The sequence below is a fragment of the Nymphalis io genome, chromosome 30 (genome assembly GCF_905147045.1).
Source record: "Nymphalis io chromosome 30, ilAglIoxx1.1, whole genome shotgun sequence".
In the NCBI taxonomy this organism is placed as follows: Eukaryota; Metazoa; Arthropoda; class Insecta; order Lepidoptera; family Nymphalidae; genus Nymphalis; species Nymphalis io.
This window is the reverse complement of record NC_065917.1, coordinates 221,741-247,300: the sequence shown is the minus strand read 5'-3', so window position 1 is coordinate 247,300 and position 25,560 is coordinate 221,741. Positions and strand designations below refer to the sequence as shown.

Here is a 25,560-nt window from a genome sequence, read left to right as displayed (position 1 = left end):
GGTATCTGAAGAAAAACCCTTAGTTCCGCTTGATTGTCATCACCCAGCCTTATTAATAGACCTACAGTATTCTACTCAAAAACACTATCTTAAAAGTAACACTGAACCTAAATATAATTTTGCTTTTTGCGACTATAATACTGTTATTGAGGAACTTTCAAAGATTGATTGGGCACATTTATGGAAAAATTGTGGCTCTGTAGATGAAATGATAGAAGTTTTTTATGAAACTTTACTAAATGCTATTTACAAAAATACCCCAAAATCCAAACCCCGTGATGGCAAGCATCCCATATGGTATTCACGTTCTCTAATACGTACTCTTAAGGAAAAATCAAAATATCATAAAGTATTCAAGAAGTATAAAAATCCTATGGATAAATACACTTATGATCTCCTAAGAGATCGCTCAAACGAAATGATATTTGAATGCTATGATTTCTTCAAAAAAAATATATCAGACCATATTCGTAACAACCCTACATACTTTTGGAAATATTTTAAAGACAGAAAATGCAATTCTAAGTCGATTCCCAATCAAATGATATTAAATGATAGAAAAGCTACAGGAGGACAGGAAATATGTAATCTTTTTTCCTATAATTTTCAGTCGATCTATGATACCACACATAAGTTACCACCTTTCAACCCAAAATATTTAACTAGTATTAAATGTACTAATAACACATACGCCAAATGTTCTGTAACAGACCATGAGGTTAAAACACAGCTTCTATCCTTAAATTGCAATAAAGGGGCGGGACCCGATCTAATACCACCTATATTTATTAAAAATTGTGCTAAAGTTTTAGTTAACCCTCTTACAACTATATATAATAAATCACTTCAATCGGGAATATTCCCAGCTAAATGGAAAGTTGCTTATATAACACCAATTCATAAGTCTGGAGACATTAATAATATAACTAATTACAGACCAATATCCATACTATCTACTTTTGGGAAAGTTTTTGAGTCACTAATTCAAAAAAAGATGTATTCTCATTTAAAACCTTACTTTGATTCATACCAGCATGGCTTTTGTCCACATAAATCCACAACATCTAATCTAGTTAGTTACATATCTGATATTTCTGAAGCTGTGGATAAGAATAATGAGGTACATGCTATATATCTGGATTTTAAAAAAGCGTTCGACTTAGTCCACCACGACATTCTTATAACCAAATTGGAATGTATGGGTATTCATGGTTCCTTGTTACGTTGGTGTGAGTCATACTTAAAGAATCGATCCCAATTAGTTGCCATGAAAGGTTTTAAATCTCTCGAATGTAATATACCCTCTGGTGTACCGCAAGGGTCACACCTAGGACCTTTGTTTTTCCTTGTTTTCATTAATGATGTTGGAAAAGTACTTAAATCCAAATATCAAATATACGCAGATGATTTAAAAATATACAGGGAAATTAAATCACCAGAGGATATAGAAATCCTGCAAAGTGACATCGACAACCTTGTTTGTTGGTGTCTTGCAAATCGTATGACTCTAAATAAGGATAAATGTGTTCATATTACATTTAGTAGAAAACGAAAACCACTAAAACACACTTACTACATCGACGGTACGCCCCTTACGGAGTCAACGAGTGTAAGGGATCTCGGGGTGATAATAGATAACACCTTAAGCTTTAGAGATCACATTGATTACATCATATCAAAAGCCTCGCAAGTATCTGGTCTGGTGTTAAGATTAATGAAAATCTTTAAAGATCCAAGCTTGACAATATTAGTTTTCAATAGTATAATAAGGAGTATCCTAGAATATTGTTCAGTTGCTTGGAGTCCTGGGTATGAGGTGCACTCTGATAGAATAGAACGTGTACAAAAACGTTTTCTATATTACTTAGCGTACACAGATCTAAATGCTAAGAATTTTAACTCTTACGATGCACGCCTAATTAATTATAAAGTGCAAACTCTTAAATATAGAAGAGAAGCTGCTGACTTTCTTTTTTTATACAAATTATTGCACGGATATATTGATGCACCTGATCTACTTGCTAAAATTAGTTTCTACATTCCGCGTCAAGGTAGCCGTTTACAAAATCGTAAAATATTTAGCCTACCTGATGTCAAATCAAATCTTGGTCAACATTCGCCAATTTACCGTATTTGCTCGCTTGCGAATTGTAGTCGTCAACACCTAGATGTCTTTAGTGAATCTGTTGGTTCTCTTAAGAATAAACTTAAAACAAAATCACATTAGTTTATGTAATAATTAAATAATTAACTAGTTAGTAATTGCACAAGTACTGTTCTTGTTAAATATGTTTTTTTAAAGCATGCTAGGTTTACATCCAGAAGACTGCAACTTATTAACACTCTGTTTAGCGTAGATTTTATTTTGTATGCACTAGTTGTAAGTCAGTTTTGTAAACTTTTTATTAAAAAAAAAAAAAAAAAAATCTCTTGATAGTCTCTTTCCCTTTTGCCTACTCTTTTCCCTTTTCGAATAATAAGACACACTTTCCTCGGAGTCTATAACCATCATATTTTCTTCATCGCTGTTTGCTTCCAGTTCTTGTTTTTTTTCCTTTTCTTTGTTCTTCTTTTTAGCGTCACTTGTGTTTCTATTCTTTACTTTATTAGTAATTTCTGTCTTCCTCGCACGAGTTGATGCAACTTGTGCATACGTCAGGGCTTCTGTGGTAGATTTCGCCGGGGATTGATGATTTGTAGGTGCCGGCGTTGGGGCACGAGGATCAGGATAACTTTGGTTCGCTGGGAGCGTAGCCTCCTTTGCATTAAGTTGCGGCGGAACATACATTGTAATAGCTTTTCGGTATGAGACATTAAACTCGGCCATTATTTCCCGTATCTTTTTTTCCCTACGATATTCCGGGCAGCTACGATCTAACGCCATGTGGTCTTTAGAGCAGTTAATGCACTTATACACTGTCGTTGGGCAGTTATCATGTTTCCCACCACACTTTGGACAAAATACTGTTTTCGTAGGACACATCTTAATAGTATGCCCGAACCGCCAGCATCTAGAGCATTGCGTCACTGGAAACATATAGGGCTCAACTTTCACTTGCATGCTATAAATGTGTATGTAGGCAGGCAAAGACGGCCCTTTAAATCCAAGAATGACTGCTTCACTGTCTGTCCAACCTCCCTCTACTTCAGACCGACGCTTAAGTCTTTTCAAACTAGCTACCTCATATACGCTAGTGATCGCATCTAGCAATTCTTCTTCAGACAAATTCAGCTCTATATGTTTGATAACGCCATAGGAAAGAGCAACTTCCATCGGTCGTTGAAATCTCCATACCAACCCGAGAAGGTATTCGCAGGAAGTTAATTTCTCCATACTGCACGCGTTAGTTACCTCCACGATTATTTTATATGGGTTTATATATTTAACGCGGCTTATGTCGGTGATTCCCTGATCCCTGAATATTTTGGCTAAAGCAAATTGTTTGGGTAAAATATTTGTTGAGGAAATGCAAATATCTATAATACCCCTCACTTCCCTTCGCCTTGCTTTTCTATTTCTGATTTCAACCCATTCCTCATCCCCTTCATCTTCCCTGCTTCTTTTAGCTAGTCTTTTTTCGCCGTATTCAATAATTGGTGAGGGTACTATTATTTCTTCCTCGCATACTTCTCCCACTTCACTCAAGATTGGATCCACATTCATTGCGATAAGGTCTAAATATCACTAACCGGTCCAGTCCACTAGAACCGGCCGTTAGCAAACAATTCCGAGAACTGATAAGCGATACTCACAATATAATAAAAACAATGAAACACGTCCAAGCAATATAACAATTGAAATTATACTGTTTTTTGTTAATTAAAAAAAAGTATTATAATTTATGTGTTGTAAAGTAAAGTAACAGCCTGTGTTTGTCCCACTGCTGGGCTAAGATCTCCTCTCCCTTTTTGAAGAGAAGGTATGGAGCTTGTTCCACCACGCTGCTCCAATGCGGGTTGGTGGAATACACATGCGGCAAAATTTCAGTGAAATTAGACACATGCAGGTTTCCTCACGATGTTTTCCTTCATCGTAAAGCACGAGATGAATTATAATGACAAATTAAGCACATGAAAATTCAGTGATGCTTGCCCGGGCTTGAACCCACGATCATCGTTCAAGATTCACGCGTTCTTACCACAAGACCATCTCATCTCTTATGTGTTGTAATTTTGGGTAATTATACGTTTTTTCTTAAGGCTTTGCTTTGCTTTCCACGGTATGGAAGAGCAAGAAACAATAACATATCTATTCGCTTCATCCGGGATTTCAATCAAGGCTTTATATTTAAGCTCATTAACTAACATCTACATTAAAAGAGTCAATTAGTTTCAGTTAGGATTACAGTGTTAATGTACCAGGAGATCATAAACAGTGAGTCGGTCTCACCGAACGATTAGATTAAAAGAGTCAATTAGTTTCAGTTAGGATTACAGTGTTAATGTACCAGGAGATCATAAACAGTGAGTCGGTCTCACCGAACGATAAGTTTAAAAGAGTCAATTAGTTTCAGTTAGGATTACAGTGTTAATGTACCAGGAGATCATAAACAGTGAAACGGTCTCACAGAACGATTAGATTAAAAGAGTTAATTTGGACGAGACGTTGGGCGCGGTTAGTAGATACTTGCCTTTTCACGCCGAAGGTTGTGGGTTCGATTCCCACCCAGGACAGACATTTGTGTGCATGAACATATCTGTTTGTCCTGAGCTGGGTGTAATTTTCTGTATAAGTATGTATTTACATAAGAAAAGTAGTATATGTAGTATATCAGTTGTCTGGTTTCCATAGCACGAGTTTTGTACAAGCTTAATTTGGGATCAGATGGCCGTGTGTGAAAAATGTCCCAGGATGTTATTATTATTAGTTTCAAAGATTTAGAATTAGGATAACGGTGTTAATGTACCAGGAGAACATAAACAGTGAGACGGTTTCACCGAACGATTAGATTAAAAGAGTCAATTAGTTTCAGTTAGGATTACAGTGTTAATGTACCAGGAGATCATCAACAGTGAGTCGGTCTCACCGAACGATTAGATTAAAAGAGTCAATTAGTTTCAGTTAGGATTACAGTGTTTGCATTTGTGTGCATCAACATGTCTGTTTGTCCTGAGTCTGGGTGTAATTTTCTTTATAAATATGTATTTACATAAGAAAAGTAGTATATGTAGTATATCAGTTGTCTGGTTTCCACAGCACGAGTTTTGTACAAGCTTAATTTGGGATCAGATGGCCGTGTGTGAAAAATGTCCCAGGATGTTATTATTATTAGTTTCAAAGATTTAGAATTAGGATAACGTTGTTAATGTACCAGGAGAACATAAACAGTGAGACGGTTTCACCGAACGATTAGATTAAAAGAGTCAATTAGTTTCAGTTAGGATTACAGTGTTAATGTACCAGGAGATCATAAACAGTGAGACGGTCTCACCGAACGATTAGATTAAAAAAGTCAATTAGTTCCAGTTATGATTACAGTGTTAATGTACCAGGAGATCATAAACAGTGAGTCGGTCTCACCGAACGGTTAGATTAAAACTGTAAAACTTCTGGTACATTAACACAGTAATCATAACTGAAACTAATTGACTCTTTTAATCTAATCGTTCGGTGAAACCGTCTCACTGTTTATGATCTCCTGGTACATTAACAACGTAATCCTAATTCTAAATCTTTGAAACTAATAATAATAATATCCTGGGACATTTTTCACACGGCCATCTGATTCCAAATTAAGCTTGTACAAAACTCTTGCTATGGAAACCTGACAACTGATATACTACTGTAGGGGCTATTGCTGCCCTAACTATTTCGGAGGTTTCTTGAGTATCGTAATAAACTTGTTGATGCTTCAGGTGGAATGATTTATTTGAAATTTACACAGATATATATACAAAAATGACAATTATTAATAACCAATAAACAATATTTACAGAAATTCGTCTCCAATAAAAAGTTATAATACTATTATATATAATAATACTATTTCGGAGGTTTCTTAAGTATCGTAATAAACTTGTTGATGCTTCAGGTGGAATGATTTATTTGAAATTTACACAGATATATATACAAAAATGACAATTATTAATAACCAATAAACAATATTTACAGAAATTCGTCTCCAATAAAAATAAAAACTTTGTGATGAGTTACAATTTAATTACCGGTTTACCAATCGGAAGGGCTATAACAAGAATAAAATTCTTTAAGAAAATTATGTACAAATCAAAACATTGGCTTTTCTACCAATAGCGAGTGAGTATGTAAGAACTATAATTATTTCTTACAAATTGTACGAGAGGTGAGGGGCGCACCGTCGCCGCGGGGGGCACCATATAAATACGCGCCTATCTGTGTCCATACAAAACTCGGCGTATGTGCTCCTACGTTTTAGTAACCGCGCGCCTTCGGCTCGCGACGGTCATATGCTTGATGTTTTGTATGGACGCTGCGTGTGGTTAGGTAATGTAGGTCCCACATCACTCCCCCTCAAGAAAATCGTACGGATGGCTTGACTTTTCTTCCAGATCTCGTCGTGTAGGTCGGAGAGTTGTCCTGGCATCTGCTGCTGACCGGTGGGTCCTCAGACGATGGCGACTCGTTGTATGTATATGCTGGCTTGAGTCGGTCCAATGTGACAACTGTCGTGCGTGTTGGCAGATGTATCTGGAAGTACTTGTCGTAGCGTTTCAAAACTTCGTAAGGCCCATCGTACGGCGAAGTTAGTGGAGCTCGAACTGTATCATTGCGCACGAATACATGCGTACACGTCGCTAGGTCTTTGTAAACAAATGGTTTGTTTTGCGGCGTGTGCGAGCGCGGCGTTGGTTGTAGCGTTGCCATGTTCTCGGTGAGGCGGCGTACATACTCGGCGTCGTCAATCTTCGACTGTGTAGGTACGAAGAAATCCGCAGGTATGCGCAGAGTAGTACCGTAGGTCATAATTGCCGGACTAAAGTTGTTATCGCTGCGTAACGCCGTGCGTAAACCGAGTAGCACGGTGGGTAACTCGTCCGTCCATTGAATTGTAGCTTCGCGCGCTATCAGTGCAGCTTTCAGGGTTCGGTGCCATCGCTCAATTTGGCCATTCGATTGCGGGTGGTATGCAGTAGTTCGAATTCTTGTAATTCCGAATCTTTTCATGAGAGAATTGAATAGCTCGGATTCGAACTGACGTCCTTGATCCGTTGATATACGCAGCGGGCAACCGAAACGTGCGATCCATTGTTCGTATAAGGCTTTTGCGACGTTTTCAGCTGTTATATCTTGTATCGGTACTGCTTCGGGCCACTTCGTACAGCGATCGATCATAGTCACTAGATATCGACACTCCTTCGACGGTCTTAGCGGTCCGACTATGTCGATGTGTATATGTTCGAAGCGCTGTGACGGCGGGAACTCGCCTAAGGGTGTGATGACGTGTCGATGTATTTTTGCTCGTTGACAATTAATACACGCCTTAGTCCATGTACCGATGTCTGTGTTCATGTTCGGCCAAAAGTATTTCGAACTTATTTGTTTTCTTGATGTCCGCACGCTCGGGTGGCATAGATCGTGTTGCGCTTTGAATGCTGCGTAGCGATAAATGCTCGGTAGGTACGGTCGCGGCGTCGCGGTAGACAGCTCGCATGTAATTGGCTGCTGTATCCCAGGCATCGCGATGTCGGCGAATTTCAAGTTAGGTTGTCTTCGTAATGATTTTAGTTCTTCGTCGTTATGTTGATCGATGGCTAATTGATTGAAATCGATGATCGTCGGGCATTGAATGTCTTCTATGCGTGAGAGAGCGTCGGCGACTGTGTTTTCTTCCCCTTGTATGTATTTGATATTTGAGCAGAATTGACTAATGAAATGTAGTTGTCGTTCTCTTCTCGGAGTGTCGGTACTATTTGCTTGGCGATGTAGTGCGTAGGCAAGTGGCTTGTGATCGGTGTACACAGTCACTTCGCATCCCTCGATGAGTCGTCGGAAGTGTTTTACAGCTGTATAGATCGCTAGTAATTCGCGATCGTATACACTGTAGCGGCGTTGTGTAGCACTCATTGCTTTTGAGAAGTATGCGAGCGGTTTCCATTCGTTGTTTACTTTCTGTTGTAGTATGGTGCCGAGACTGTGATCTGAAGCGTCAGTCATGATGCTGAGTTGTGTACCGGGTAGCGGATGAGTCAAAGTTGTAGCTTTTAAAATGCTTTGACGGCAATTTTCAAAGGCTACGTCGGCTTCCGGTGTCCACTCGATCGGGGTTTTGTCGTTTTTCTTACGGTTGTGCAAATATTTGTTGAGTTCGTGTTGAAGTTCGGCTTGATGTGGTAGGCAGTCTCGATAGAAATTCAACATGCCTAGGAAGCGACGTAACTCGACGATGGTTTTCGGTTTCGGATATTTTGAAATGGCTTCGATGCGATCTTCAGTCGGTTTGATTCCGTCCGCTGAGACTTCGTAACCGAGAAAATTAATTTTGCTTTTTCCGAATTCGCATTTTTCTATTTTCAGTGTGACGCCAAATTTTTCTAATCGCTGTAATACTTGATGTAATAATTCAATGTGTTTTTCTTCGTTTTCGGAATATAATAAGATGTCATCGACGAAACAGAAGCAGTTTTCGACGCCTCGGAGTACTTCGTGCATAAATCGCTGGAATGTCTGGCTCGCGTTACGTAGTCCAAAGGTCATGCAGTTGAATTCAAACAAACCGAATGGAGTTATAATCGCGGTTTTCTGTGCGTCTTCCTCAGCAATTGGTATCCAGTAGTAAGCCATTTTTAAGTCGATCTTCGAGAATATTGTCTTGTTATGAAGTTGATATGTGAAGTCTTGTATGCGAGGTATCGGATAGCGGTCGGGTAGTGTGATCGCATTTAGACGTCTGTAGTCACCGCAAACTCGTAAGCCGCCGTCCTTCTTCTTCACAACGTGTAGCGGGCTCGCCCAGGGACTGTTTGACGGTTTGCAGATGCCCATTTCCAGCATATTCTCTTACTCAGTCTTTGCAGCTTTATACTTATCCGGTGGAAGCGGACGCGGACGGGCGTAGAGTGGCGGGCCAGTTGTCTCGATATGGTGGACGACGTTATGCTTCGAAGGTTGTTTGAGTGACATGGGTCGAAGTACATCTGGATATTGCTTCAGTACGTGGTAAAAGGCTTGGTTTGTGCCGATTACGTGTACCTTTTCTGTTTCTGTTTCAGCGCCTGTAGAAATTTCAATAGCATCGACGGAAAGTTCGGTGACTTTATCTATTAGTTTCTTCTTATGCAGGTCTACTAATAGTTTGAAGTGTCGTAGAAAGTCAGCTCCCAAGATCGATGTTTTGACGTCAGCGATGATGAATGTCCATAGAAAGTTTCGTCGTAAACCAAAATCCAATCTTAACGTTTTTTCGCCATACGTCTTGATAGGTGTGTTGTTTGCGGCAAATAATCTGCAGGCGTTTTCGATTTTTGTATTGCTTCTATAATTTGATGCTGATAATACGGATATATCGGCGCCGGTATCCACGAGGAAACGTTCTCGAGTGTTGCGATCGTAGATACATAGGCGGTTGCTGGCAGTAGGGACATCGAGGTCCGCCGTAGTCGATGTCGGAGCTAGTTTAAAGCTTTGTTTCTTCGGCAACACGGCGATTCGCAACGCTTCGCTTTATCGCCGAATCGGTAATGGTATTTACATTCCCACGTGGCATCGCCGGGCTTCACAGATGATTTGTTTCTTGTTGAGTTTGAATTGGATCGTGGCCTTGACTGGGAGCGATAGCGACGGTATTGACGATGTGTGGAGCGGCCGCGTATTTCGTTGATTTCTAGCGACAATTTTTCTAGCTGCTTCGATAACATTGCTATTTGTGTTGATACGGCGTCGTTCGTAGTTGTTGTTACGGTCGATACAGCGGCGATCATCGCGAGCTCGGAGTATTCCGCCATCTTGTCGGCCATGGCGGCGAGTGTGTCGAGTGATGACTCGGTATTTACGGATAGAACAACGCGTATCTGAGTAGGTAAATGGTTAAGCCACTCGATACGGAGCCCTTCGTTCGTAATCATACCGGCGCTTAGTTCTCGCATCTTGCGAAGTAATTGAGAGAGTTTCTGGTCACCCAGCTGTAGACCGCTGACGAGCTTCTGGAAGTTCTTTACGTCTGATTTTTCATATACGGCGAGTAGTCGGTTCTTCAATGTGATGTATTTATCAGTAGCCGGCGTGTCGTATAGAATGTCGGTGACGTGTTGCAGGTCCGTGGCTTGCAGCTGTTGCAGGACGTAACGGAACTTCTGATCATCGGACGTCTTCAAGGGGTCGACGACAGCTTCAAATTGTATGAACCAGGCTCGTGGAAGGTCCCTCCAGAATGGTAGTATCCGTGACTGTACGGAGATGGCTGCCAGGTCTACCTCGGCCAGAGGTTTGGGGTCTTGAGCAGCAGTATCTTGATCCATTTTCTCAACGTCGGTAGGTCACCACTGTAGGGGCTATTGCTTCCCTAACTATTTCGGAGGTTTCTTGAGTATCGTAATAAACTTGTTTATGCTTCAGGTGGAATGATTTATTTGAAATTTACACAGATATATATACAAAAATGACAATTATTAATAACCAATAAACAATATTTACAGAAATTCGTCTCCAATAAAAAGTTTCACATTATAACCAATGAAATTGGATTATAATGTGAGTTACAATTTAATTACCGGTTTACCAATCGGAAGGGCTATAACAAGAATAAAATTCTTTAAGAAAATTATGTACAAATAAAAACATTGGCTTTTCTACCAATAGCGAGTGAGTATGTAAGAACTATAATTATTTCTTACGAATTGTACGAGAGGTGAGGGGCGCACCGTCGCCGCGGGGGGCACCATATAAATACGCGCCTATCTGTGTCCATACAAAACTCGGCGTATGCGCTCCTACGTTTTAGTAACCGCGCGCCTTCGGCTCGCGACGGTCATATGCTTGATGTTTTGTATGGACGCTGCGTGTGGTAGGTAATGTAGGCCCCACACTACATATACTACTTTTCTTTTGTAAATACATACTTATACAGAAAATTACACTCAGACTCAGGACAAACAGACATGTTCATGCACACAAATGTCTGTCTTGAGTGGGAATCGAAACCACAACCTTCGGCGTGAAAAGGCAAGTATCTACCAACCGCGCCAAACGTCTAGTCAAAATTAAATCTTTTAATATAATCGTTCGGTAAGACCGACTCACTGTTTATGATCTCCTAGTACATTAACACTGTAATCCTATCTGAAACTAATTGACTCTTTTAATCTAATCGTTCGGTGAGACCGACTCAATGTTTATGATCTCCTGGTACATTAACACTGTAATCCTAACTGGAACTAATTGACTCTTTTAATTTAATCGTTCGGTGAGACCGACTCACTGTTTATGATCTCCTGGTACATTAACACTGTAATTATAACTGGAACTAATTGACTCTTTTAATCTAATCGTTCGGTGAGACCGACTCACTGTTTATGATCTCCTGGTACATTAACACTGTAATCCTAACTGAAACTAATTGATTCTTTTAATCTAATCGTTCGGTGAGACCGACTCACTGTTTATGATCTCCTGGTACATTAACAATGTAATCCTAACTGGAACTAATTGACTCTTTTAATTTAATCGTTCGGTGCTACCGATTCACTGTTTATGATCTCCTGGTACATTAACACTGTAATCCTAACTGAAACTAATTGACTCTTTTAATCTAATCGTTCGATGAAACCGTCTCACTGTTTATGTTCTTCTGGTACATTAACAACGTTATCCTAATTCTAAATCTTTGAAACTAATAATAATAACATTCTGGGACATTTTTCACACACGGCCATCTGATCCCAAATTAAGCTTGTACAAAACTCGTGCTATGGAAACCAGACAACTGATATACTACATATACTACTTTTCTTATGTAAATACATATTTATACAGAAAATTACACCCAAACTCAGGACAAACAGACATGTTCATGCACACAAATGCAAGCACTGTAATCCTAACTGAAACTAATTGACTCTTTTAATCTAATCGTTAGGTGAGACCGACACACTGTTTATGATCTCCTGGTACATTAACACTGTAATCCTAACTGAAACTAATTGACTCTTTTAATCTAATCGTTCGGTGAAACCGTCTCACTGTTTATGTTCTCCTGGTACATTAACATCGTAATCCTTATTCTAAATATTTGAAACTAATAATAATAATATCCTGGGACATTTTTCACACACGGCCATCTGATCCCAAATTAAGCTTGTACAAAACTCGTGCTATGGAAACCAGACAACTGATATACTACATATACTACTTTTCTTTTGTAAATACATACTTATACAGAAAATTACACTCAGACTCAGGACAAACCGACATGTTCATGCACACAAATGTCTGTCCTGGGTGGGAATCGAAACCACAACCTTCGGCGTGAAAAGGCAAGTATCTACCAACCGCGCTAAACGTCTAGTCAAAATTAACTCTTTTAATCTAATCGTTCGGTAAGACCGACTCACTGTTTATGATCTCCTAGTACATTAACACTGTAATCCTATCTGAAACTAATTGACTCTTTTTATCTAATATATAAGATCAATGTTATAATAATAATAAGATCAATGTTAAATATATTCGATTTGGAGCTCAGAACATCCGACGCCGACGATTCCGGCGACGAGTGCTAGAGTCTACCCCCGGAGCCTCGTTTCGGGAACCTGTGGTCTTGACAGCTCAACGCCATGAGGTAATTCATTTTATAACACGGATTAAAAAAAAACAATAGCGTTTTTATATGTCGTTTAAGCAATATATATGTATATTCAATTTGAGCGTATAATACAAACAATTTTATTGAGGTTGTGCTCGTGAAATATATCGATGCGATGCTCGTAGTTCCACTCGGGGCCGATAGGTGGCGCCGTTTCGAGTGACGTACAACGTTAAGCGGCATGTCAAAAGCATAATAATGCCCCGGATACACACGTGTGAAGCTGTTAGTTAGCGAATCGTTTAATTAAAATGAATTTTGATAGGCGGTTGACATTCAGCGAGATATTTTTTTTTTTTTATAGAATAGGAAGGCGGACGAGCATATGGGCCACCCGATGGGAAGTGGTCATCGGCGTCCATAGACATTGGCATTGTAAGAAATGTTAATCATCGCTCACATCATCAATGTGCCACCAACCTCGGGAACTAAGATGCTATGTCCCCCGTGCCTGTATTTACACTGGCTCACTCACCCTTCAAACCGGAACACAACAATACCGAGTACCGCTGGTCTGCGGTAGAATATCTGACGAGGGGGTGGGACCTACCCGGACGGGCTCGCACAAAGCTCTCCCACCAGTAAAAATATATCGTATTGTCACCCCGACACCTCAACACGTGCCCCCCCCCCCCCCCCCCGCAGCTGAAGTGGTGGCTGCGCTCGGGCGGTGGCGCGGCGGTGTACGTGGTGGGTGTGCGCGACTGCGGCGCGCTGCGCGGGCTGCGGGCGGGCGCGCTGCGGGACATGGCGCACGCGCTCGGCGCCGCGCTCGTGGGCGCGCGGGCCCGCCGCGTGGCGCCCGCGCGCGCCGTCGCCGAGGTGTACATCCGCAAGGTGGGCACGCCTGGAACTGGTACACCGAGGGGCCGCGAGGCCGCGATCGAGACGGAGATGGTTTGTCGATGTGTGCTTATAACGTTGCCATAGTACCCGCGTTCCCTGTTTTGGGAGATTTTCGGGACTTAATTAAAACTAAATAGGGTTATTAAATTTTACTTTTTAATGTTTATTATACATTTTTTTAATTATAATATTTTTTTGTTATCCTCCTACACCCGAAAACCGTTGCATTGTTTGTTTTTGTTTCCGTTATCAATAGTACTTCGGCATCTTTATATGGTACTGGATTAGCGTTCTCCTCATAAAGAATGGTTGCCACATATATTTCTATGTTACCCTCTTGACTCGGAATCTAATAATATTATAAATTCATGAAGAATGTTAAATCATGTTGTCGTTAGAAAACTATAAATAGGATAACGAATAAATTAAAATATCATATATACATATAACGAAGCACTTTAGTTTATTAATGGACTCCGTATTTATTTGTTTCATTGTCGACGAGTCGATATTTTTTATCGAATATCGGGACTTTTTTTAGCCGATGCTTTCAGCACTTACATGATAAATAATTATAGGTTATGAATAATAAAAACTGGAAAATCATATTATCTTTAGGATTTTAATGCGATATAAGGTTCCGTCATGCTATGGCATAAATAAACATCACTGAGAAACTATATTTTGAGACAAAATAGTCGTACTTACGCGTGAAAACACACGCCGGCAATTTTCTTCTTGCTGTCGCTTTAACATGAAATAATACGACACTGCACCACTGTATAACCATCGATATGATATAAGGATTGTTTCTCGGCCTTTACACTGGATTAGAATCGTTTTCTAACATAAATATAAGCGAAAATTGAACATAAAACACAATGAACGCACCAACTGTCAAGTTTGTTTCGCTACTTAAGTAACGAAACAAACACCAACACTGGTTACACGATAAGGGTCAAAAGATTTGATAATTCTATCTCTGTCTAAACCTGTCTACGCTACAGTACGTACTCGGTTCGCAGCTGGCGGACACGCAGCAGAGCGTCGTGCTGCGGGTTGCAGTGATGGGGGCGAACGAGGCGGGCAAGTCGACGCTCATAGGCGTTCTCACTCAAGGTACGTTCGTTATTATCTTGTTGAAGTCGTGAGTTCTAGTAACTAAATTAAATATTGTAATGGGCTGGTGTCTGGTGGAGGATACTCTTTGGAAAAACAAGACTAATTGCTCTTACAAATGCGGTTTATTTTCCATCATGCGGGTGGTTACACTTAACAAATAGGCGAATGCACCTCTAAGTACGGAGCCAGCAGACTATCCCACCAGGTGGAAGTAGCCGGTAGCACTCGTATCTAGAAGCGAGTATTTTCTTAGAAAGCCTTCAAATAATGTCCCAGCAGGTGTGGAAGCACTATCTTGCAGCTATCAAGATCCCTAAGACTCGATACAAATATTTAAACACACCGAGCAGGTCATTATTCGTGAGCGAATCTTGCCAGCGCGTTTCAGCTTTGGTCGCGTATCGTAAAGCACCATCTAGTGATGAAAGGTTTAACTAAGTTCTATGGTTGGGTTTGAGATGGCGCTAGTTTCTTTGTTATAATATTGAGTATTTAATTACAGGCACAAGGGACATAACATCTTAGTTCCCAAGGTTGGTGGCGCATTGGCGATGTAAGCGATGGTTAACATTTCTTGCAATGCCAATGTCTATGGGCGTTGGCTATGGCCATACACTACGGGAGCCCCTAGGATGCGAAATAAGGTCATGACAAAGGAATCGGAATTGATCTCTATCTGATAAGGAAAAGGAATTGATCTCCAGATCGTCGTCGTCCTCTTCACCGATGCCCGCATCGGCGCTGATGGTCGGCGACAGTAGGGACTCACGAGGTAACGGACGCCCCTCAGGTGGTCTGGCATGCAGTGGTGCTATACCGTGGAGGTGTACGCTCGCACTGCTATATCTGCCTTAGCAAATAGCGAGCGAGCGAGCTTGTGGACGAACTCCTCCACGGTGGGTGTCCTGGTGTCTCTATGGATGACATCATTTCTGACGTACTTTGGAGCTCCTACAATCAAGCGTAGGCATCGGTTCCGTTGGATCTGAATCCTCCGTTTCTGGTACGCTGAGCAGAGTGCGTACCAGGCGGGGGCCGCATACGTCAGGCGCGAGCGGACGTAGGCACCGTAGACCCTCAGTCTGGTCTTCAACGGAAGCCGCGACGTGAAGAGGGTGTGCAGCTTAGACCGGGCAGCCGCGGCATGACTCACCACCTTGTTAACGGTGGGTATCATGCGCAGCCTGCGGTCCAAGTGACACCCCAAGTAGCAGACTGAGGTCTGCCATCACACTTCCTGGCCTCGGAAGGTGAGCCGACGCATCGGCTTATCAGCACCGACAAGCAGAGCGGCCGTCTTACCAACGTTGACAGCCATCCTCCACTTGTCTAGCCAATCCGGTATCAGATCCAACACGCGTTGCATCCTGTTTATGGCGACGATCTGGTGGTAGGACGTTCCCCTCTGGCGCATGCTTACACAAACTCCATCGAGTGCCGCTACGTGGCGCTGGCGTTCCGGAAACGATTCCATAACGTAGTCTCGAACGTATACCACTAGATGGCGTTGACCGAAATAATTCACCCGGTTGCGACACGGCCATCCTGCTTGCACACGCCCACGTGTGATTGTTAACCTGCCGACAAAACATACCACAGGAAAACCTTGTTCTGCTCGGCCACTTCTGACATTACATACACATCGGATAAATAAAGAAACTCTTAGATCACTACAGTTTAATTTCTATTAACAACTCAACTTCAACTCTACTTTAAAACAATATCGAACAATAGGAATTCAAAATAATCAAAATTACAATTACAGTCAAGATCACCACGCCAGGCCAGATACCACAGTCATTTTATTCCACATTAACACTATACTGCAACATTATCTTTAAAGTTTACAAAACTCTACGAGTAAAAACCTCTAGCGCCACGGCTCTAGCCGACTGGCAATCACATTGCCCTGCCGCATCCACCGCGTGGATCGAAAACTTGCATGTGTCCATGTGTATCACCCCGTGACTACACACCATTGTGGTCTCTCTTAGACCCCGACCTCCGCCTGAGTTAAACGCGCACCGCGCACCCACGGTCTACTTGAGTTGCCTCAAGAGTTACCGACTTCTACCGGGCTACGACTACGTAATAACTACAGGTACGGTCGAACGCAATACGGCCGCTAGCACCCCTTACTCGTCTACACACATTAAGCTTACTCGTCAATACCGTTACAGCTGTCATCAACATCAACATCAACTGGTAAATGACCTGCTGGCATTTTTCTTAATCGTCTAAATCGAAATCGTCGGTATATTGATGAAATGTATTGTTCCCATAGGTGTTTTTTTCCTGATATATCTAATATGGGAATATTATTTTCATCCGTAAGTTGGTGAGTCGTCTTTTTGTGTCCTACCAAAGATTTTATTTCCTTATGCAGGTTAAATGCATGATGTTTAGCATAAAGGTCCTCCACAAAATCACACTTGCACTGATACCAAGCATCTCTAGCATAACGAACTTCACGCCGAATTTTCTTATCAATCTCAGTATACTTGCTATTGTCGGAATTCTTGTAGATTCTCCTTTCTTCGATAAGATCATATATTTTTTCTGTCATCCCACTCTGCTTAGGAATCCAATCTCTTTTCAAGTGTGTCTTATTGATGTTTAATATTTTGTTCTTCATTGAACACCACTCTTCCTCCACCGTACGCATTATCCCAGGTTTCTCATCTGCTGCCCACTCGTTTATTTCTTTCGCCACTTTATCTTGGATGTTAAGTTCTTTAAGTTTCCTCACGTCTATTGCGTGGTACTGTGTTCTCTTCTTTAGTTGTTTGAGTCTACATGATATTAACATGGATCGGTTTGATTTTGGTACTAAGTTAACAGGTGCATTAATGTATTTTGTGTTTATGATTACTCCCACTCCATACTTGTTGGAGCTATCCTCGGAACCAGAGTAATACATGGTGTAATTATTATCTATTTGGTGTTTACCTTTGCCTATCCATCTAATCTCACTTAGTCCCATGATGTTAATCTTCATTCGTTGCATTTCTTTGCAGACATTATAGACTTTTTCAGGACTCTTCAAGCTTCTGACGTTCCACGTTCCTATCTTCATTTGTTGTTTTTTCCACCTGGAGATTCTTATCACCCCTGTCCCATCTAAGGGACGCCAGGAACTCGGGGCCATTTCTTTCTTAGACGTTTCCATAAAGCTGACGATAACTAGGGAATAATAGTGCAGTGGTTTCCCCTTGCCTTCTGCACCAGACATTTTAGAGGTTACTTGTACCTCAAGGTCGCTGTTTCCCTTTTTCCAATCATGGTGCGTATGGTTATACCGCCATTGATCGGTCGCCAGAGCCTCGTCTGTTATCTAGCAGGGAGCACCACGTGCAGGTGAGGTTGGCAATTGGGTCGGTTTAGATGGTAGTTCCGTTCCCCCCTTACCCCCCTTTCTTATAAAATAATATAACATTTATAAACATATTTTATAGTAAACATACAAAAAGATTTTTTTTAATTTAACTTTTTCTAATCTGTTATGTACTATATATTTTATCTGTACAATGTACATGCTTCAACATGAAGGATTTTTATCGACAAATATATACAGTTATGGTCATATAATTAAGAACAATTTAACTAAATTTTTTTTACACGAACAATATGTCGACCATCTCGACGAGATGACTTTCTCTATTTAAGTACACGCGGAACATTTGAGTAGTTTGATACGTGGCAAAATGCTTCACAGCATGGAAAACCATCGTTTTTGAGAATTACAGATGGTAGGTTATCTTTTTACACGATCAATTCTTCTCGCGAAGTTTTATTATTACTTACCTTATAGATTTTTCACAACTAATATTTTTCCCCATTGTTTTCATATGAAGCAAGTTTTTAGACTTTTACAGCACTAGATGGAGCCTAAATTATACGAATAGTGACCTACAACCACAGACCCAAAGAGTGTTCCCTATTTAAATTAAAAAAAAAAAATTAACTATTCAACGTTCTTAATTATGTGAGCCAGTAAGTAGTAACACAAGGTTCAGATCTAATGTATAAAGTTTACCCATTTATTATTTAGCCAATCGATTTTTATATCAACGAATGAAGCGCTAGTTTGAAAAACTTTTGCGATACCAAGACAAATACAAAAAATTACATGCAATTATAATATACTTTTTAGTTTGAAAAAAAAAACCTTTAAATAAGCGTTCTTAATATATGACCACCACTGTATACATTTGTTTTAAAAATATTTTATCAATTTGCTTAGTTAATAAAAAAATGTTAACTTTTAAGCTTAATGTTAATGTGTTTACAGATTAAATAAAAATTGTTATAATCTTTTGATATTATTATAAAACAATGAGAGAAATTATGAAAAAAGTGTCATTTCTGTTGTATAATTTTTAAACGAAGTCAAAGTTGAAGAATTTTATTTTTAATATATTCAACCAAAATGGTTGTAATATATATATATAACTTTTTGTACTTCCGTGGAGTACCGGCTTAGAATAGTACTCCCCCAATCTCATCCCGTGGGTGTCGTAAGAGGCGACTGAGGGACGGGGAAAAGGGGGGATGGGCAGCAGCGTCCCCCCTCCCATAAACATCTTACCCCCTACTGCGCTCGCCAACACGCCTGCCCAGCGCGGCGAGTATGGGCAAACCCCTCCCTTAATGGCAGATGCGCCCAAAAAAAAGGCCCCCAGTTACCGGCAAGCCCGCTAGGCCCGACCAAGGTAGCGGTCGCGGTATCGGCAGGGCAGGGGGTGCTAAGAATCACCGGTTCACGGCAGGCTACCGTATAAAACGACTGAAAATGGCAACGTATAATGGACGCTCGATGAGGCTGGACCATCACCTCGCCGAATTAGAAGTAGAGTTAAGTCATATAAACTGGCATATACTGGGGTTATCTGAAGTCCGAAGACAGGGGGAGGACACGATAACTCTAGAGTCCGGTAACTTACTCTACTTCCGCGAAGGTGATAACCTCTCCCAGGGTGGTGTCGGTTTTCTTGTCAAAAAGGATCTCATTAGCAGCGTTGTGGAAATCAGTAGTGTGTCGAATCGGGTAGCGTACCTTGTCCTAAAACTTTCCGACAGGTACTCCCTGAAGGTTGTACAGGTATATGCGCCAACTTCGACATACTCTGATGATGTGGTCGAAGCGATGTACGAGGACATCGCAAAGGCCCTCAACGACACCTCGAGGGCCCACTACAATGTTGTTATGGGAGACTTTAATGCTAAAGTGGGAGTACAAGATAGCGGTGAATCGAAAGTCGGACCTTACGGCTTGGGCTGCAGAAATCACAGGGGGCAAATGCTGGTAAACTTTCTCGAAGCGCAGGGGCTTTTTTTGATGAATTCTTTCTTTCAAAAGAAGCCTCAGAGGAGGTGGACCTGGCGAAGCCCCGATAACGTGACAAGGAACGAGATAGACTTTATCATTTCGAATAAAAGGCACATATTTAGAGATGTTTCAGTGATCAACAGGTTTAATACCGGAAGTGATCACCGCTTGGTTCGAGGCACTCTAAATATCAACTTAAAAGCCGAAAGATCGAGAATGATGAGGTCTACTCTCCGACCTACCATGCTCCAAGCTGCTCAAGGCTCCGAAAAGTTCCAAATGGAACTTCAAAATCAATTCACCGCGTTGGAAACCATAAGCAGCATTGATGAGAGAACCGACACGCTGGTCAAAATACTGCAAAACACATCCCGCAAGTGTTTTCCGCCACAGAGAAGAGACAACGCACCAAAACTCTCTGCTGAGACATTCGAGCTCATGAGAAAACGACGAGAACTACCATCGTTTTTGTCAGATAAGGCCTTAAACCGAACAATAAAAACGCTGACGCGACGCGATCTCCGACGCTCCAATACCCGTGCCATCAAGGCTGCGATTGAGCAAAATCGGGGATCGAAAGTGTTCGCTCGCAAGTTTGGGAGGCCGCGTCTGACAAAACTTAAAACTGAAAATGGTGGGGTCGTTACCTCTAGGCCTGAGATTATCGGAGAAGTAGAGAGGTTTTATGGGCAGTTGTTCTCTTCAAGATCGGATAAACCCGTGGGAATCAGTATTGATGACCAGCGCGCCCCTCTTATGCGCCATTACTCCGAGGAGCTCCCGGTCGTTGACCAAGGAGAGATTAGGGCGGCTCTAGAACAGCTTAAAAACAACAAAGCTCCGGGAGATGACGGAATCACAACAGAGTTGCTTAAGGCAGGCGGGACTCCGGTCCTGAAAGAGCTAGCAAGCCTCTTTAATTCCGTCATCCAACATGGCAAGACCCCGGAAACGTGGAGCGGGAGTGAGGTGGTACTGTTTTTCAAGAAAGGTGATAAAACCCTCTTGAAAAACTACAGACCAATCTCCCTCCTGAGTCACGTGTATAAGCTGTTCTCAAGAGTCGTCACGAACCGTCTCGCCAGACGACTTGACGAGTTCCAGCCCCCAGAGCAAGCCGGCTTTCGATCAGGCTACAGCACCGTGGACCACATCCATACTGTTCGGCAGATTGTGCAGAAGACCGAAGAGTACAATCAGCCGCTGTGTATGGCATTTGTGGACTACGAGAAAGCCTTCGACTCCATCGAAACCTGGGCAGTGCTCGACTCATTGCAGAGATGTCATATCGATTGGAGATATATCGAGGTACTGAGATGTCTGTACAACGCCGCTACAATGACTGTCCACATCCAGGACTGTAAGACGAAGGCGATCCAACTGCGCAGAGGGGTGAGACAGGGGGATGTAATATCCCCGAAACTGTTCACCAACGCGTTGGAAGACGTTTTCAAAACGCTGGATTGGACTAGGTATGGAGTCAATGTAAATGGCGAGTACATCTCACACCTTCGATTTGCCGACGATATCGTCATCATAGCAGAGTCGCTGGAACAACTCACCGAAATGCTGCGTAGCCTAGGCGAGTCTTCCCGATGTGTCGGTCTCGGTATGAACTTGGACAAGACCAAGGTCATGTTCAATAGGCATGTCGTGCCGGGACCGATATACGTCGAGGGGAAACCTCTCGAAGTTGTTAGTGAATATACCTACCTAGGACAGATAATACAAGTCGGTAGGAACAACTTCGAGAAGGAAGCCGATCGAAGAATTCGCTTGGGATGGGCAGCATTTGGCAACCTTCGTCAAGTCCTCAAGTCGTCTATACCGCAATGTTTGAAGACGAAAGTCTTCAACCAATGCGTCTTACCTGCCATGACATACGGTGCCGAAACGTGGACACTAACTGCGGGACTAGTCCACAAATTCAAAGTCGCTCAGCGTGCTATGGAGCGAGCTATGCTCGGAGTATCTTTGAAGGATAAGATCAGAAATGAGATTATCCGGAAAAGAACCGGAGTCACCGACATAGCTTGCAAAATTAGCAGGCTGAAGTGGCAGTGGGCTGGTCACGTATGTCGTAGGACCGATGGCCGTTGGAGCAGACGAGTCCTAGAGTGGAGACCGCGAATCGGCAAGCGCAGCGTAGGGCGCCCTCCAGCCAGGTGGACCGACGACCTTAAGAAGGTGGCGGGCACCAACTGGATGCGGAAGGCGGAGGACAGGGAGCTTTGGCGCACCTTGGGAGAGGCCTATGTTCAGCAGTGGACAACGATTGGCTGTTGATTGAATCTGTTATGACTAATAAAAACATTAAAATGCCGTATCGGTTATCTGTTGTGATTATTTTGATAATGAAATTTGTCATTATTTTATTGTATTATATTATGTTATTGTATTCAAAAGAAACGTTACTTATCTGTTCCCAAGTCACTTTCTGTGTGTTTTTTTAAATATATATATCGAGCAGGCATAGTGAAATACATATAACACTACCTTAAACAATAATGACTGTTTCAAACCTAAACAAGCACCAGTGAATTTTCATGTGATTAGTTTGCGTTTAAAAATATCGTGAGACAGCCTGCATTTATAATTATCAAATTTCACTGAAATTCTGCTAAACAATCCACTGTGTATTATCCAAAAAGGTAGAACAGACCTTAACCAGCCAGCTTACTCGTACTTCCTAAAAATAACATAAAATAATTTTGAATTACATTGCTTGTTCGACTCTGTTACATATAATGACATTTTCGGAACATCCAGAATAAATACAGAAATTGGCAATATACCACTTCAATAAAAAAAAATAACCAATGTCAGAAATGAAAATATGGTGTGTTGCCAAAACAATTTATAAAGCTTTTATTTTACAATAATACTATAATTATGAAATCGATTTTCAATATTTATTTGTTAAAATAAAACTTCAAAATATACAAGCGCTGTCCCGCAGTTTTATTCGCATTCTATCCAATTGAAGTTAAACAAAATGACGCCCTGAATTCGAGCCTTTTACGAGACCAATTTGTTTATAAAAAAAGGAATGTGAATAAAACCTCGGGCGGAACTAATTTGAAGCCTAGCAGTAGTATTTATATTATATGACGAGCCGTTTGGCCTGGTTGGTAGGTACCTGCCTTACACGCCGAAGGTTGTGGGTTCGATTCCCACCCAGGACAGACATTTGTGTGCATGAACATGTCTGTTTGTCCTGAGTCTGGGTGTAATTATCTATATAAGTATGTATTTACAAAAGAAAAGTAGTATACATATGTAGTATATCAGTTGTCTGGTTTCCATGGCCCAAGCTCTGCTTAATTTGGGATCAGATGGCCGTGTGTGAATAAAGTCCCAGGATATTATTATTATTATTATACATAGAGCTATACAATAAATATTAGTTGGCGGTTCTGTGGTCGCGTTATCGTATGTCTATTGTATGAGCAAATAAATATTCGCTTTCAAATTGAGTTCCAATTTTAAATTAAGGCTTAGTTTGTTTTAATTTTTGTTATTTTCAACGTTAGGTAGTAATTATTAATATAAAACAATATACTTATATTTAATTTCGTGTCGTATCGTCTCGGTAGAATCCACACGTGAGTCCGATGAAATTATGCCACTTCACTGTATCAGATTATATAGACTTTAGATAAAACAGTTCAGTGCCTTCATCTCCTTTGTTAAAGGATTCTTTTTTTTGAGCTTTAGTGTTATTCATAAAAAAAAATTAAAGAGTAGAAAAAATTACGGTCGAAATATGCAAATTCATATATGTCTACAGAACTTGTACCTGTGTAAGTATGTTTATAGATGTAGTAAGGGCTAGCTAATGTCGATAATATTAGTATATATGTTATTTTAAAGTTGCCGTCATGATTTTTCTTTAATACAATGATTATAAGAAAAAACTATGACAGATTTTTTTTTTGACGTCAAAAAAAATGACACCCTGAATTCGAGCATTTTACAAGATACAAAAAAGACAAGTATCTACTGCTGCTTTAAGCTTTAAGGTCTTATATCCCTCTATGAAGGTTAGGAGCTGTCTCAGGTTACTGCATTACCCTCGTGGTTAGAAGCGCGTTATTATATAGATTACTAACTCCGTAATATTTTAAGGGCTTAAATAAAATGTTTTTACGGAAGGGCAGACAAAAAAAAATTACTTATTTTTGAGTCAGAAATCTTCGCAGTTTTACACAGAACACCTCACCAAAACTCATACACAATCGAATGATTAGTTCAAGAACGTTTACATAACGACAAACATACTTACAAACATTCCTTTTCATTTATTAATATGCTTAATGTTATTATGTATATTAGTAGTTTTATTCAAAACATAGAGCCGACATGGCCCAGTGGTAACAACGCGTGAATCTTAACCGATGATAGTGGGTTCAAAGCCGGCCAAGCACCACTGAATTTTCATGTGCTTAATTTGTGATTATAATTCATCTCTTGCTTTACGGTGAAGGAAAACATCGTGAGGAAATCTGCATGTGTCTGATTACACTGAAATTCTGCCACATGTGTATTCCACCAACCGGCATCGGAGCAGCGTTGTGGAATAAGCTGCAAACCTTCTCCTCAAAAAGAGGAGAGGAGGACTTTAGCCCAGCAGTGGGACATTCACAGGCTGTTACGGATTCAAAGCATGCTAATTTTATTTTTATCGTGTCAGTGAACTCTATTTAAATTTATTTATAATAAGAAAATTCACGATTGTCACGTTAAGAGTCTAAATTTAAAGATTAAATTTTTACTGGTGGTAGGGCTTTGTGCAAGCTCGTCTGGGTAGGTACCACCCACTCATCAGATATTCTACCGCAAAACAGCAATACTTGATATTGTTGTGTTCCGGTTTGAAGGGTGAGTGAGCCAGTGTAATTACAGGCACAAGGGACATAAAATCTTAGTTCCCAAGGTTGGTGGCGCATTGGATATGTAAGCGATGGTTGACATTTCTTACAATGCCAATGTCTAAGAGCGTTGGTGACCACTTACCATCAGGTGGCCCATATGCTCGTCCGCCTTCCTTTACTATAAAAAAAAAAAAAAAAAAGAGGGTGACACTGCGAAGTACATCTATTTATATAATAATAGTTTTCGCCCGCAGCTTGACCCATGTTTGAGGGACTGAGACAGATGTATGTCCTTTGTCCTTTTCTGTTACAATGTCAACATTTTTTCGGTCATGATAATCGGTCGAGAAGTTAAAACGTAAAAGCGTAACAAAGAAACAAACACACTTTCACATTCGTAATATTAGTAAGGATTCTTTTGACCCTGTTGGTCTAGAAGCGATATATAAGGCCGCTGATCTCGAGGTCCTCAGTTCAATCCCCGGGTGGGGCTGATAGAAAGTTATTGGGTTATTCTTTTGAAAATTCTCAATAGCAGCTCGGAGTTTGGATGTTAGATGTGTGTTCATACCCGTGCCTCGGAAAGCACGTAAAGCCGTTGGTCAAGCGCTTG

At 41.0% G+C, this 25,560-nt stretch overlaps 2 protein-coding genes across 2 annotated transcripts; both read right to left on the bottom strand.

Annotated features, from left to right (window-relative positions):
- Nucleotides 1–1,077: 1,077 nt before the first annotated feature.
- On the bottom strand, nt 1,078–3,664 carry LOC126779823 (uncharacterized). Its single transcript, XM_050503942.1, has 2 exons — nt 2,488–3,664; nt 1,078–1,100 (listed from the first exon to the last, which is right to left on the bottom strand). Exons 1-2 carry the CDS (start codon nt 3,662–3,664, stop codon nt 1,078–1,080), a joined length of 1,200 nt encoding a protein of 399 aa, XP_050359899.1.
- Nucleotides 3,665–9,588: 5,924 nt separating this feature from the next.
- On the bottom strand, nt 9,589–10,434 carry LOC126779822 (uncharacterized). The gene has a single exon (XM_050503940.1). It carries the CDS (start codon nt 10,432–10,434, stop codon nt 9,589–9,591), a length of 846 nt encoding a protein of 281 aa, XP_050359897.1.
- Nucleotides 10,435–25,560: the final 15,126 nt, after the last annotated feature.

Excerpts from the sequence above, each read along its gene's own strand:
- LOC126779823 (XM_050503942.1), bottom strand. The coding sequence starts at position 3,664 with ATGAATGTGGATCCAATCTTGAGTGAAGTGGGAGAAGTATGCGAGGAA. Across the intron at positions 1,101-2,487 it reads GGTTATAGACTCCGAGGAAA|CTTCAGAAATATCAGATATG; the intron begins GTGTGTCTTATT and ends TCTTATCCACAG.
- LOC126779822 (XM_050503940.1), bottom strand. The coding sequence starts at position 10,434 with ATGGATCAAGATACTGCTGCTCAAGACCCCAAACCTCTGGCCGAGGTA.